The following is a 16,056-nucleotide window of genomic DNA, read 5'->3' on the forward strand; positions in this document are numbered from 1 at the left end:
GCTGTACTTGCCCTCTCTGGGACAATGTTTAAGGTTTGCTGGTCAATATTCTTGGTACGGCTAGTTGTCCATGGCCAATGCCCCTTCCCCTATGGTGGTTTCTTTTCGCCTTTCCTGGATATTCTGGCTTGCGTTGTCTTCTGGTGGTTCAGCTTCTGGTTCCTTGTGAGCCCATACTGGGTACTCCTTTCTGGAGTCCCTGTCCCTGTTCATTTGAGGTCCTCTTGGGATTTGTGTCTCTTTTTCCAGCCTCCCACGTCAAGTACCTGGTATTGAGTGGTTTAGTGCTGCGGTTTGCAGTTCCACCGTATGGTCTCCTTCGGGAGGGACCTCCTCCTGTTGTAGGACCTTTCCTCTTTAGGTTTTTTGGAGTGCTCTCCTTCTACTCCCATGTCTCTCAGTCCAGTGTGTCCTGCCGAGGTTGCCTGGCCTGTATCTGGCTTCTTTTTTCCATGATACTTCACATGCCCAGTGTTTCCTCTGGTCTTACGCTTCACGGTGATATCTTGTTTTCGGAGGCTTGCGCCTCGTCTCCTGTTTTTGGGGACGCAGGAGCTATCGTTCTTTTCCTGGTTTTTTACCTACAACCCCCTCCTTCTCCAGGGTTGGCGGTTTCCTCTAGCAGCCTTGGGTTTTCACCTTTACATGGGGCGCTTAGCTTCTTTCCTGGCCTTGCGGTGAGGGGAGTCCCCTCCCTTCACATGTGAGCCTTGCTATGGCTCCCCCACTCGTTTGGTTTTCAGTGCTTCCCTGTTTCTTTTCTCCCCTGGCCTTTCAGGGGATGGCCACAGGTTTTTTGGGTCTGGAACAATGTAGAGCGTTGGGTAGTTTCACCACGCGGTGCTGTCCTAATTTTTTCTCCAGCCCTTGGCTGCGCTCTGTTTCCTTTTGCCACCTTCTTGCATTTGGGATTTTCTTCCAGTCATTTGTCCTGGGGTGCTGGCAGTCTTCCCTGCTTCTTCTGAGGTTTCTTCCTTGTTATGGAACCTCTTGCCCATCTCGTGTTTTTTCCCGTTGGGTCACATGGTTCTCCTGCACCTGTATGCCCAACCGGTGGCGCGTCTCTTCTTTTCCCTCCCTCAGGGACTGCTTTGGGACGTCCCATGGTGCTGTGTCCCCCAATGCCATGCACGAGAAAATTGGATTTTTTGTACTCACCGTAAAATCCTTTTCTCGTAGTAGGCATTGGGGGACACAGATCCCTCCCTATGTTTTTTTCTTCCGCTTCTCCGGGCTGGTCTCTTGATCTTTCCCGGTACGGGAGTTGTTGGTTCCTTGCTTTTCTTCTCTCTCCTACTGCTTTTGGTACAAACTGAATAGCCTCGTGCCTGTGGAGAGGGTATAGCCCACCTGGGAGGAGCCAACACTTTTTGTGTCTAGTGCCTCCTAGTGGTAGTTGGACATATACCCATGGTGCTGTGTCCCCCAATGCCTACTACGAGAAAAGGATTTTACGGTGAGTACAAAAAATCCAATTTTTTCAGTATTTTGCGGTCCGCAAAAAACGGATCCACAAAAAATACGTCCGTGTGCATTCCATTTTTTTGGCGGAACGCAACAGCTGGCCTCTAATAGAACAGTACTATCCTTGTCTGTCATGCGGACAATAATAGGACATGTTCTATCTTTATACGGAAATGGAAGACATACGGAGTACCTTCTGTTTTTTTGCGGATCCATTGAAATGAATGGCTCCGTATACGGAACGCAAAAAAAAGAAACTTAAACGGGAAAAAAAACGGCCAAATGCATCATAGAGATGCGATTTGTGCTGTGCATCTCACTGTAATGAAAGTAAATGGGGTCACGCCGTGACCAGCTGACGTGGATTTCTTGCGATTGCTGGGTCTCGGTAAGTTCGACCCCCTTTGCTTTCGTTGCTTTGTGATGCTCCATGCAGCTTTATTGACGGCTGTATTAAGGGGTACTTACAAATTGATGACCTAATCAGCGGGGGTCCGACACCTGGGAACCCCCACCGATCAGCTGTTTTGGGCAGCCTCCAGCACTGGAAGCTGTACAGTGGACACAGCGGGAAGCAGAAGGCTCCGTACACCGTGTCACATATGATCGCCAGCAGTTGAGTTTTCCATTTGTCCAGACAGCTGTCCCGTGCACCCACTTTTCCTTAGAAGCTGGTAAGGATCGCTGTGCATTAGAGAAACCCACTAGGGCGTTCGTGTGTTTTAATTTAGACCAAGACTCCTTTTAGATGATGGATATGAATAAGTTCAAGTAATTTGCATCCGTCATCCGTTTATTCTAAGAACATACTTGCCCGTTGAATGCCACTTCTCATTATAAACCAGAGGCCGACCATGAATTGGAGACGCACCTTCCTAATGAATTCTGATTCATATACCAGACCTGTCATTCTATGTAACCTTCAGCTTGTCCTTGATGAAACCTCAGCTCGGTGGGATACTCGCTGCGCACAATGGTTCGTCCTGACAAATGAATCGTTCACGAAGCCTCGGAGTGATGGAGAGCAGCTGGCGGTAGGCGGTGTGACATCGGTCTTAAACAAATGACATGGGTCTGCAAGGTCCCTGGCTGGAAAGGCGCAGAGCCTCAGTTATCTTATATGGCGGCGGCCAGAGGGTCATATTTCCTATTAATTGACCAAACTGCCTTGTATGAGAGCTCGGTGGGCAGGTTGTGACACCACGCGCAAATTAATAGAAGAACCCGATCCATCAGAATTCAGAATGTGTATTGGTAGGGAAGCTGGGTGAGAAACCACTAAAGCACATTCTGATGTATTGCGCTGGATCGATGGGGGCGAGCCGTCATGTGTTTTAGTTACTCTACCCGTAAGCTTGACATCTTCCCTTATGTTGCCCTAACGGGAACCTGTCCCTTGGTTTGGGGACGCTAAGTCACCAGCATGCCATAATGTAGCAGAGGTATAGGATCCCAAACCTGCCCATAGCAAAACCCATCCGTCTCTGCAAAGGATAGTGAATTAAACTTACCAAGAGAAGAGTCCTGGACTCTTCTCTAGCAGCATTAGTTGCACTGATAAAGCTGATGGTGTTACATCTTGCTTCAGTGTACATGCGCTGCACATCGGGCACATGCACAGTGAATTAAGGCCTACTGTTTTTGACTTTATCGTCGCAGTGTGTCTGCAACCACTGCTTCTGGAAAAGAGTCCTGGACTCTTCTCCTGGTAAGTTTGAGTTTCATTTACTATTCGTTGCAGGGACGGTTTGGTTTGCAGTGAGCAGCTTTGGGACCTTGTACCCCAGCATCGTAATGGCATGCTGGTGGTTTAGTGACACTCTAACCAGGTGACCGGTTCCCTTTAACGTTAAGGGACACTGGTGAGCATGGGTCCATGATAGGATCTGCCATCCAATGCTGCTACCATCTGTCTATGTGGTTCCACGTTCCTCATGGCCACATTTGGCCATCTCTCCATTCCTTCCCCAGTGGGATGTCGCAGCCACCGGCCACCTTGCCAGTGGATATGACATAAACGCCTGCGATAGGAATAGCCCACAGAGAGCACACGGGTATTAACTTCCCTGTAATCCCTTTCATCTTCAACTGGTAGACGGCCGACAGGGGTGAGACTTATTGCTCCTAGTTTTCTAAAGCCAACACCAGTGGAGGAGGGCTTCTGGTCCAGCTAGATGCCTTACAGCCAGTCCTAATCCAATGGATGCAATGAAAGAAAATGGTAGGAGGGAAATGAATGATCTCCTGGAACATACAAAGAAGAATATCGAGTTTTGAATGCAATGCGAGACAAAGGCCTGGAGGATATTAACTGAATCTGTGACCAGAATCACTCCTGCTGGTGAAGGAACTTTCTAGACTACTGGCTGCTGTGAAAGCCCTAACTTATTTAGGGTGGCTCCTAAGCCTGATGCAGTCTTTTGAATCCTACCTTAAAGTGAAGTTCTTCCTGATTGTGTTTCATCATTCAGTTAGGGCTAGGTACGTTGTTTAGTCAGTATTTAATCCCCAAGATGAAACTCTGAGAATTGATCAGGTCTGACAGGACTAGGTTGTGATGCCTCGAAAGTTAACTGAAGGTGACAGCCACCGGTGACTGCAGGCGCAGACCTGGATAGAAAAATGTTTTCCGTAATGAGGCATGTACTAATTTACTAAGCCAGAACGCTAAAGCCACATACTGTGATTCTGCTGCCGTATTCCTGTCTGTGAAACACGCTTGCTTGCCAGGCGCACTTCAGAGCTGCAGTCCGCGGCGGCTGGATAATGTGGGATTCTGTCAGTGCCTTGTTCTGCTCTCCTGCTGATGGATTGGTTTCCTACCTGGACTTTTTGGGTTTAGTTTATGAACTCGGGGCCAACCCCCCCGCCATGAACACTGCTTTTCTTTTCAGAGGAGGTGTCCTCACTAGTATATCAAATAGCTTACTGATCCACCTGTGAAATACTGGTTTAGGGTGGTTTCACACTACGTGTCTTTTTAGATTGTCCAAGATATTTTTGACCGGTAGGCTATCCTCTGGTAGGTCATCAGTATCTGATTGGTGGGGGTTCCGGGTGTCTGATCTCCACCAATAAGCTGTTTGAGAGGGCATCGGTGCTCACAGTAGTGCAACAGCGCTACTGCGAGCACTGCTACCTTAAGCAGCTGATGGGTAGGCATCCATCCTGAGTGTCAGACCCCCACCAATTAGATACTGATGACCTATCCAAGCCGGAAGTCAGACCCCCCTACCCATCAGATATTCTAATTCAAATTTAAAAAAAAGTAAATATATATATATATATATATATATAATATATATATAAAATTGTAAAATAGAAAGACCTCCTTTGTGCTACCAATCCACCCAGATACGTCTATATTTCGACACAACCCCATACATTTTTGCGTAATTCCTGAAAGCTGCTCTTTTGAGTATTTAAGACCTAGAATATTCTTACAACATAGTTGCTTTAAAGGGTTGTTCCACAATGTACATTTATCACCTAATCGCAGGATATGTGATATGTCTGATTACTGGGACTCCCACCCAGAACCCCGCGATCCTCCTCACTGCATAGAATAGAGTAGCGGGGTGCACGATAGATCACCGCTCCATTCAAACGCCCTTCTCTGCTCATACAGTGAAGAGGAATAGGGTGGGGGTCCCAGCAATGAATCCCCCAGATATGTATCACCTATACTGTGGATAAGTGATAAATACCCATTGGAAGGCATCCCCTTTAATGCTCCTGTGACAACTTGCTGGCGACACTGGGTAATTAATGGCCTTTCTTTTGGCTTTTCACATTTTGCAACTCTTTGCAAGACAAATGGCTGCTTTATCCGGTCTGCAGTCCCTGAAGTCCCCGGCCGCTCACCACGTTATAAAGACATCAATCCCTCGGTTCTCCGCTGCAGTCGTTTGACTTTGGTTGTTTTGTGCAGCGCTCTTCGGTTGCTTAGAGGACGTCATTCTCATCCCCACGGGGCAGATGTTGGCAGGCATTTTTATTTTTTATTTTTTTTCCAGTTCACCTTATACCACTAAGCACTGCTATGGTCTTACAAGTAGGGACCGACATTTAAATAATTAATTCTCTGTAACCCCGTGCCCCGCGCCGTCTCTGCTCCCCTCGCGTTTGATCCTTAGCAATGTCACAGCTTCCTGAAATAGATTGCATTAAAGAAGCGAGGTTCGGCCTGTTTACCTGATTCTGAGTAAACCGTGAGAAATGGAAACGCTTGTTAATATTTTATTAGGTCCTGTCGTCGGCACAGATTTGTTAGGAGAGGTTAAATCCTGTCACTAGCACACATCGTAAGGTATTATTGTCTGCAGCTTAGATCTTCCCATACTTATATTTCTGGGGGCCCCTAGTTGGGGTATACAATGGAATACTTTGTTCTGCAGTAGTTAATACAATTCTTCTAGCTACCACTAGATGGAGCCCAGTGGAAAATATTTAGTTTCAGTTAGATCAATGGAGCCTGTATTAAATCTGTTTAAAGGGAGCACCCTCTAGTGGTGGCTGCAGGTAACGAGAATTTTAACATTTCTCTCACTGGAAACAGCAGACGCAATAAAACTTCCCTATCCACCCCTTACCACGGGCCCGCTCTGGCTCTGGGGTAGGTAGGCCACTAAGGATCAATGGCTGTGTGCTTTATGTATCTCATTTTCAGTGTAGAAACCATATTACACAAAGCATTATAGGAATGGGATTTCTTCCAGGTTTAGGTTCTGAAGAGGGCCCTGGCAGGATATTTGGTTCTGATAGTCTTTCCTGGGAATAGGTTATCAATATTGGGTCTCTGGGGGATATGACTCCTGGCGTTCCCACCAGTCAGCTGACTGATGAGGCGGCCGCACCACTCCAATGACGTTGCTCCCTTTTAACATGGCCTGGTATGGCAGCTCAGTCCCCTTCCCTTGAATGGGATTGAGCTGTAGGAAACTGCAGTACCAGGCACGGCCACTACAAAATGTACGGCGCTTTGGTTGGTAAATGGTGAAGGCATGTGGCGCTTGCAGGAGCACCATCATCAACTATCTCATGTGGTGCCAGGATGTGGACCTTCTACTGGTCAGATGTTGATGGTTTATGCTTAGGGTAAGATATCAACATCAAGGACCTTGGAGACTCTTTGAAGTGACCAAAGACACTTGTCCATTGAGAACTTTTTGCTACCTTGTCTTTAAAATTTTCAGCTTGTGTCCTGGTCGTGTGTAGAGGCTACAGGTAGAATCCTTTTAGGTGTCACAAAGTACATGAAGCTCTTGGTTGAGATTACATTGAATGTCACCCATGTCTTTCTGATCTGACCGTTTTTGACTTTTTTTTTCTAGGTGGAGCTGAGTTGTCCAAAGGAGATGGCATGGAAGGTGAACATGTATCGTGGCTACTTGGCTATTTGCCACCCAGAAGAGCAGCAACTGAACTTCATAGAAAGACTAGTGGAGATGGCCAGCAGTCTGGCAATTCGGGAATGGAGGAGGCTTCCATATGTGGTGTCTCATGTTCACACACCTTTATTACAGGTAATAATCCAGCGCCAGAATATTACGCATGGATTAACCATTAACATGGTGGTTAGGATGTTGATACTATCAAGATCAATAAGTGACAGATCTCCTATTAAAGTAAGTTCTGCATAGAAACGGCGGCTGGTTGTCACACATGGATTAGCGGAAATCTTACTTCAAATCTGTGACAGAAACTATTGGCTTTTTGACGCAATTCAGTGTCTGATTTTTTTTTTTCTCACATGCAAAACCGTTGTCTGAATATTCCCTTACAGCTGGTTGTCAGAAAGCTCTAAGATAATAGTATGGTGTGCAGTTTGCTTCTTAGCTCCCTCTAGTGGTGGCTGTCATAATAAAGAAAAAAAGTGTCTGATCGGCAGGGGTCCAACTGCTGGGGCCACCAGCCAATCATGAGAATAGGGCCCTGTGTTCCCCTTTTGAATGGAGCAGCGGTGACACGTGCACCGCCATAAGTAGGTTGTCCGATGACAAATACGTATTCTCTATCCACAACATAGAAGATTAATGTCTGGTCTCCGGGGGTCCAACCGCTTAGGCACTGTCCTGACCATTCAGACACTTTAGGCCCTGTTCTGTGGAAAGGTGATAAGTCTTTGTCATGGAATCTCTATGACAATGATAAGTCTTTGTCATAGAGTTTAATGGCGCAGCAGCATGTGCCGCTACTTTCAAAACGGGGAGGCGGGGAAGGCCTCCGTTCTTGTGATTGGCTGGGGGCCCCGTCCTTCTGACCCCCGCTGATCAGACACTTATTCCCCAATCCTGTTTACAGGTCTTTTTCATAAAAAACCCTTTTAAAAGAGTTTTCTGAGATTTTTTATTTTTTTTTATCCAGAGGATAGGTCATCAGTGATCAGTGGGAATCCAAAAACCGGGGCCCCCCAGTCGATCAGCTGCAGCGGTGCTCACAACTCACCAATCACAGCGCCACACATTGTATAGTGGCTGTGCTTGGTATTGCACTCAGCCCCATTCACTTGAACACGGCTGAGCTGCTCCTAAAGCGCGTGATCAATGAACGCGGTGTCACTGGCCTAGGAAAAGAAGAGAGAAGGCGGTAGTGTTCACAGAAGCGCCGCTGCCTTCTCAAACAGCCGACCGGTGGGAGTCCTGGGTGTCGGACCCCCACCGATCAGATACTGATGATCTAACTTTATGTTGTGCCATTCCTTTATTATTCTTGATAGAAGCTTATCAATGAATTACTAGCAGTTTGCCATCCTGTCCAGCAGGGTGTTACCAGTTTGTAGTGTCTGACACAATCTAATCAGTGCTTCCACTGTCAGACTGTGCAAGGGCACACCCAGCTGGACCTTCATTGCAAACTGCTAGTAATTAAGGCCTCATGCACACGACCGTTTTCATTCCGTGTCCGTTGTTCAGTTTTTTGTGATTTTCTGCGGACCCATTGACAACTCTGCTAATGCACCGTTTGTCGTCCGTGATCCGTGGTTCCAGTCCGTCAAAAAAATATAACCTGTCCTATTTTTTTTTTCACGGAAAACGGTTCGCGGACCCATTCAAGTCAATGGGTCTGTGAAAAAACGCGGAGGCACACAAGATTGTCGTCCGCGTCCGTTTTTTTTCCCTATCATTTGCATGGCAAACTTGACTTAGACTTTGTGTGCATGAGGCCTAATTCAGAACTTCTAGCAGGAATAAGGCTGGGTTCACACCAATGATTCCCTATGGGAATGGTTCTCACCTGAGCGTTTTACAGCGCGTACGATCGCGCTGTAAAACGCCCGACGCCCCAAGCAGTACATGAGCTTCTTTGGAGCGTCTTGTCGCGCGTTCCCCGTACATAGACTTCAGCGGGAACGCGCGACAATGGGCGTTCGCTTGTCTCTGTATGCGCGATTGCAAACGCCTGTACAATCGCGCATACAGAGCGCTCCATCGCGAACGCTCAGGTGTGAATCCGGCGTAATAAAGGAATGGCAGCACATCACAAGTATAGATGCTCCAGAATCGGTATTACATGGGGAATGGAAGTAGTTACTAAAACGGACATGTCAGGAGAGGAGACGGCTCCTCTTTACATATCTGACTGTCCAATTAGTGTCTATATTGAGCGGTACACTATTTGAGCTGCTCCCCTGCATATATACCCGCGACTCTTCACACACAAGGATTAAAGACATTGAATGACAAAAGTACAAACTGAGCCGTGAGTTTGCAGCTGCGGTAATTACTTTTTTTTTTTTTAATATCAGATAGCGTGTGATTAAATACCTGCAAGAAAATTAAATTTACATGATGAATGGCGGAAGAAAGGAGGTTAAGGTATTGTGCGAGCTGATACGGCGATAATTGTGAAAAATATTACTTTGCTTAATTTATTTTGTTTCAGGAGATTTGACTTTGTAAATGTGAGCCGAGTCCTCGGGCATTTATCTTATTTAGTTGATTAGCAGCAAATACAACCGTTATCTTCCTCTTGTCTCTCGGACGCTCGGAGAGGTTTATTTAATGGCTATGGTAATGGGATGTGCAGGAGAGTGTCCCCCCCAAATATTCCTCCTATTCTCTTTCGCAGTGGAAGCTCTTTTAGTCTTGCGCTCGCTTAAGGTTTCATGTGATTTCAATTAAAAGTTTTCACGTTTTTACAAGGGCCCTCTGCGTCTTTCTCCTGGTAGATTAGCATTAAACCGGTTGTCCGAGATTTAAACGAAAAAGGATGTTTTTTGTTTTTTTTCCTTTTTCACCTTGTCTGCTCCATTTTCTTAAATGGAACGAGCTGCAATACCAGATGCAACCTATGGCAAAAGAGGGGCGCCGTTTCTTAGGAAAAAAGTAAACTTGCCCTTAACGTGCCCTTTTTTTCTAATCTCGGACTAGTTTTGAATAACTATACCTTTTACAGAAGTTGTATAATTGCAGTAAACATAAAAAATGCACAAAACGTTAACTTTCATCACCTCAATATTGATAGGTCAACAATATCTGATCGTAGGGATCCGACCACCCTGTTTACCACTACGGTCTCTTCCTAGGCCAGTGATGTCACCTTCATCGGTCACATGACCTATGTGCAGCTCAGTCCCATTTAGGCTACGTATTCATGTCCGCATCAGTATGTCCGTTCTGTAGCCCCGCAAAAAAAAAATAGAACATGTCCTATTCTTGTCCGTTTTTGACATTATTACAATGGATCAGCAAAAAAATAAAATAAAAATACGATAGCATACGGATGTCATCGGTTTTTATTTGCGGACCGCAAAACACATACTGTCGTGTGCATGTAGCCATAAAGGGGTTGTCCAAGTTATATTTATTGATGACCTATCCTCAGGATAGGTCATCAATATCAGATGGGCGGGGGTCCGACACCCTGCACCCCCGCCGATCAGCTGTTTGAAGAGGAGGCACGCGCCGTGCCAGCGCTGCGTCCTCTGCACTGTTTACCTTTTCGCCGTTGCGTCTGCAGTGGTGAGCAGGTGTAATTACACCCAAGCCGTCCCAGTGTAATGAATGGGACGGTTAGGTGCAATTACACCTGCTCACCACTGCAGACGCAACGGCGAGAAGGTAAACAGTGAAGAGGAGGCAGCGCTGGCACGGCGCGTGCCTCCTCTTCAAACAGCTGATCGGCGGGGGTGCCGGGTGTCGGACCCCCGCCCATCTGATATTGATGACCTATCCTGAGGATAGGTCATCAATAAATATAACTTGGACAACCCCTTTAAGCAAATGAGTCTGGGCTGCAATACCAAGCACAGCCACTATACGATCTATGGCGCTGTGATTGGTAAGCTTTGAGAAGGCTGCCGTCCCATTGAAAACTTAAGAGGTGGATTTGATATATGAAACTCCTGTTGCGTGGCCCCAAGCCAAAAAAAAATGTCTACAAAAACTGCTAGCAATACATTGTTTCTTGAAGAGGATCAAGAACTGTTCATATTGTCTTAATTTTCAACATCTGTCTGCAGTGGAGACCTGGTAATCACCCCAGTTTCCCAGCAGTTGGTTCCTAGCAGAAAGTAGACACCTGTTCTCTACCCGATATCTCGATTTTTTATTTTTTTTTTATCAGCGTTTGATAGAATTTTTATCTTGATTCAACCCCTGGTGGCACCTTTCATTCCTGCCCCGTGTTTTAAGCTCGGTCTCACTTGTGTCTTTCAGGCAGCACAACAGATCATTGAACTTCAGGAGGCCGCTCAGATTAACGCAGGCCTGCAGCCCACCAATTTAGGAAGAAGCAACAGCCTCCATGATATGAAAACCGTAGTGAAAACCTGGAGGAACAGACTGCCCATCGTGTCCGATGACCTGTCTCACTGGAGCAGTATCTTCATGTGGAGGCAGCACCATTACCAAGGTGGGTACGGTGGGCAGTAGACCCATCATATTGAGATACATCGGTTGGTTTTAGTTCAGCACCCTCAGCCATTGCTTTAAGTTAGGCCTAATTTACATGACCATATACCGGAGCCGCGTCTGATCGCACGTGGACCCATAAAATTCATGTGCTGTGGACATCCGTGCGGCTGTTCTGCAAGTGTTAGAACATGTCCTATTCTGGTCCATTTTGTGGACAAGAATAGGTATTTTTATAAAACGGACCGAGCAAAGTGCGGGATGCACATGGCTAGTATTTGTGGATTTGCAAAAACTGCAACGGCCATGTTCATGAGGCCCTATATGAAGTCCTTCTGTGTCACAATTCCCTTATCTTGTGCTGTAGTAACTGATGATCACTTCTTGTCATCTCGACAGCTATAGTGAACGCCTATGACAACAGCACTCAGCACGACCCAAGCTCCAACAATGCAATGCTGGGGGTACACGCCTCAGCTTCTGCAATCATCCAGTATGGCAAGATCGCCAGAAAGCAAGGACTGGTGAATGTGGCACTGGATATCCTGAGCCGCATCCACACCATCCCCACTGTGCCCATCGTGGACTGTTTCCAGAAGATCCGCCAGCAGGTCAAGTGCTACCTTCAGCTAGCTGGAGTCATGGGGAAGAATGAATGCATGCAGGTAAGACTATGCACAAATGAGTTATAAATACCTTGCACTCAATATAAAATTGTAAAAAAAAATGCAGTAGATCTATAGTTGATCTTTGGAGTTGTCTTCATTTTCTTGGAACCAAATGTAGACGCATGAATGCACAAAGACAACCTTCCATTGAAAGAAAATGGAAACCTGCTAACGTCTAAGCATGTGGATGCCCATACTTCAGTGTAGGGTTGTCTTCTGTGTTTTGCAATAATCCAGGTAGGGACAAGAGCTGAAACTGGTATTTCAGTGGAATAAAAAAAAAAGTTTATGGGCTGCAAATGAAAAAAATAACCAAGGTTATACTCATAGATTCCCCGCCATTGCCCTTCCTGTAATACCTAGGTTCCTGCTGCGCTCCACTTCCTCCTCCTAGGTGCCTGATGCGCTCCACTTCCTCCTCCTAGGTGCCTGATGCGCTCCACTTCCTCCTCCTAGGTGCCTGCTGCGCTCCACTTCCTCCTGCTGCGCTCCACTTCCTCCTCCTAGCTCCCTGCTGCGCTCCACTTCCTCCTCCTAGTTCCCTGCTGCGCTCCACGTCCTCCTCCTGGCTCCCTGCTGCGCTCCACGTCCTCCTCCTGGCTCCCTGCTGCGCTCCACGTCCTCCTCCTGGCTCCCTGCTGCGCTCCACGTCCTCCTCCTGGCTCCCTGCTGCGCTCCACGTCCTCCTCCTGGCTCCCTGCTGCGCTCCACGTCCTCCTCCTGGCTCCCTGCTGCGCTCCACGTCCTCCTCCTGGCTCCCTGCTGCGCTCCACGTCCTCCTCCTGGCTCCCTGCTGCGCTCCACGTCCTCCTCCTGGCTCCCTGCTGCGCTCCACGTCCTCCTCCTGGCTCCCTGCTGCGCTCCACGTCCTCCTCCTGGCTCCCTGCTGCGCTCCACGTCCTCCTCCTGGCTCCCTGCTGCGCTCCACGTCCTCCTCCTGGCTCCCTGCTGCGCTCCACGTCCTCCTCCTGGCTCCCTGCTGCGCTCCACGTCCTCCTCCTGGCTCCCTGCTGCGCTCCACGTCCTCCTCCTGGCTCCCTGCTGCGCTCCACGTCCTCCTCCTGGCTCCCTGCTGCGCTCCACGTCCTCCTCCTGGCTCCCTGCTGCGCTCCACGTCCTCCTCCTGGCTCCCTGCTGCGCTCCACGTCCTCCTCCTGGCTCCCTGCTGCGCTCCACGTCCTCCTCCTGGCTCCCTGCTGCGCTCCACGTCCTCCTCCTGGCTCCCTGCTGCGCTCCACGTCCTCCTCCTGGCTCCCTGCTGCGCTCCACGTCCTCCTCCTGGCTCCCTGCTGCGCTCCACGTCCTTCTCCTGCGTCAACACAGCAGGAAATTGCTGTGAGTGCCATTCAGCCAGTCACCGGCAGCAGCCATGACTCCCCCTCATACTGAACTGGTATATCTTGTTTGTCAAGAGGGACCAGTGGTGGCCCAGTAAGGGTACGGGAGTGGCAAAGGATTGGTCACGCGAGTACCTTTTTCTTCGGAAAAAATGTATATATGTTTTGGCCAGGCAACCTCTTTAATAACATTGGCAGCTGCCTTGCCCTTTCACCCTTGCCCGTTTTCTTGCTCGGCGGTGATCGCCGCAGTCTGCCATGTTTTTGCTGGAGGCAGGTAAACAGCCGCTTTATCTCCTATACACCCGTAAATCATTGAATACATGAAATGATCTTGAACCCGTCTGTGCCTGATCATCCCTGAAAGACAAAAGCAAGTGGCACAGCGGTGCGTCTTTGATATCCGGCCATTATGAGATTAGTTTAAGTGGATAAACCGCTGTAGAGTTTAGCAGATCCAGAGCCAGACAGTCGCCCGGGTCAGATGACGAAGCCAGAAGAACCAATAGGGGACATTGCGTAAAAACCCAATTACCAGAGCCTGAAGCGTTAATTGGACCAGCCTGGTTTAACCTTGTACAAGGACCCATTAGCTGCCGCGTTCTCTCTGTAGGACGCTGTCCCATTTCATGGTAATGTTTCCAGGGAGGTTTAGGTTGTGCTTGGCTGAAATGCGGCATCCTCTCAATGTTTGTTTTATGGCAGCAGAAGTCTGATCAGTCTTCGCACTCAGGAATTCATGGCGGGGTGTCCCCATACCTCCACATGGAAAGCCTCAAATTTCTTATTATGATTTTTAATCTCTAAAGAAACAGAAATCCAGCTTCCAGTACAAAAAAGTGTCAGCTTTTATTGGAAATGGTGCATTAAAAACCAAACTGGGTATTCATGTCTATAGTAATGATCAATAATTAAAGGGGTGAACCCTGTGGGGTGTCTCCTACTCTGGGTCCCTCACCAGCCACCGCCGCCTCCTGGCTCTACTTCTTAGATTGACTGTGGAATCTAAGGGGTTAAATAAGCCAAGGCAGGTACAGACACTGCATCGTCCTGGAACGCCCTGCTGGAAAATGGCACCTTCTACGAGGATGTGCCTCAATAGCGCTTTGACGGGTAGTGGTTAAAGTTGAGATCTTGCGTGTCAAGATCACAGTGGCAGGGTCCAGGGTCACGCAGAAGATGTGTCCTCAGCCTTCTGTCCCACTACTTTTGACAAGAGGGATGATAACACATGTTCAAGTCCCTTCTTTTGAGATCATTATGTCTTGAAGCAATAGGAGGGATTTTTGCGGCGTAGAAGCTGATTGGCTTGATGGCCTTGGGCGAGACGTCTCTTGGTTGCATTCTGGAACCGTTCATCGATCTTGTTTTTCCTTCCTCTAGGGCTTGGAGGTGATTGAATCCACCAACCTGAAATACTTCACCAAGGAGATGACAGCTGAGTTCTATGCTCTCAAGGGAATGTTCCTTGCTCAAATTAACAAGTAAGTGGTGTACATCATGTGCACTGGTAATGACCATGCAGAGGAGTAAAAACCTCGGAGCATCCCACCTTATTTTCCAGTATTCGTGGTAAGGGACGGGGTGGAATTCCTGGCCTGTTGGAACATTGAGAGAATATTGCTTAGATTCCACTCTTACCCTGTGAAGCAAAGCATGCTTACCTGTTCCCTGATGTCCGTGGTGATGTATCCCCAAGCCTGAGGCTGCACTACTGAGAGAGATCTCCCTTCTCTGTTCTGCCAGATGCAATCTTCTTATGAAGACCCAATGTGGCTCCAGATCACCATCCTATGTATGAAAATTGATGTGCATGGTGATTGGCATCCACACAGTCTTTACAACACTACCTCTGAGAGAAATCAAAAGGGGGCACGTCATCGGAACCTCTCAGTGGGGCAGCCTTGGGCTTTCAGCCTGTTAATTTAAAGGGGTTGTCTCATCACAGACAATGGGGGTATATCGTCAGCAGTGGGACTTGCACCTCTATCAAGAATGGAGACCCAAAAGTGTTGGGAGGGCGCACTGTGCATGCACAGCTGTCCTCCATTATTTTTTTCTGGGGCCGCCGACTATAGCCGGGCCCATAGAAGTGAATGGGAGTGGTGGCCGGTCATGCACGGTGCGCTCACATTCACTTCTATTGGGAGAGCGCTTGGTGGTGGCCAGACCGGAGTCCTCTAGCCTCCACCTTGCGGGGCTCCGTCCCGTTATAGGTGCGGGTCCCAGCGGAGGGACCCGCACCTATAAGGCAACGGTGGCATATACTGGCGATATGCCCCCATTGTCTGTGATGATGCAACCCCTTTAAGTGATGCCATCTCAGTGTAGAAGATTTTGAAGGGAGCATGCCACCAGGTTTTACCCATTCCGTACAGTTGATCTGTGTGGATGACGATGCATATGTCATCCACAGTCTGCTCAGTGTTTCGCTTGTACATTGTAGCATAGAACCAGCACGTGCGCAGTGTGTGCGCCCTCTTCTGCGCATGTGCCGGTCCCCATGTAACTTCCGGGTCATCAGCTTTAAAAGTCATTTGGCTGCAGCAAGAAAGCACATTTATATGGAGACCAGTCGTCCTTAGGACAAAATGTATTCTCTGTCCAGAACAGGGCAAACGCACTGCACATGCGCCATTTTCTTTGCTGTACTGAGCAGCCTGTGGATGGCGTTTACGGCGCCATACACTTTAATCAAAGCAAGAGGCATCAGAGTTTTTTTTTTGTTTTGTT

General features: G+C 48.0%; 1 protein-coding gene across 1 annotated transcript in view; it reads left to right on the forward strand.

Moving 5' to 3' along the window:
* Positions 1 to 16,056, forward strand: part of LOC122928872 (transformation/transcription domain associated protein) — a 153,129-nt gene that overhangs the window by 103,328 nt on the left and 33,745 nt on the right. Inside the window, 4 exon segments of the mRNA XM_044282163.1 lie at positions 6,798 to 6,989; positions 11,124 to 11,319; positions 11,718 to 11,983; positions 14,707 to 14,807. Coding sequence (XP_044138098.1) covers positions 6,798 to 6,989; positions 11,124 to 11,319; positions 11,718 to 11,983; positions 14,707 to 14,807 — 755 coding nt within the window.

Source organism: Bufo gargarizans, chromosome 2 (assembly GCF_014858855.1).
Source record: "Bufo gargarizans isolate SCDJY-AF-19 chromosome 2, ASM1485885v1, whole genome shotgun sequence".
Classification (NCBI taxonomy): domain Eukaryota; kingdom Metazoa; phylum Chordata; class Amphibia; order Anura; family Bufonidae; genus Bufo; species Bufo gargarizans.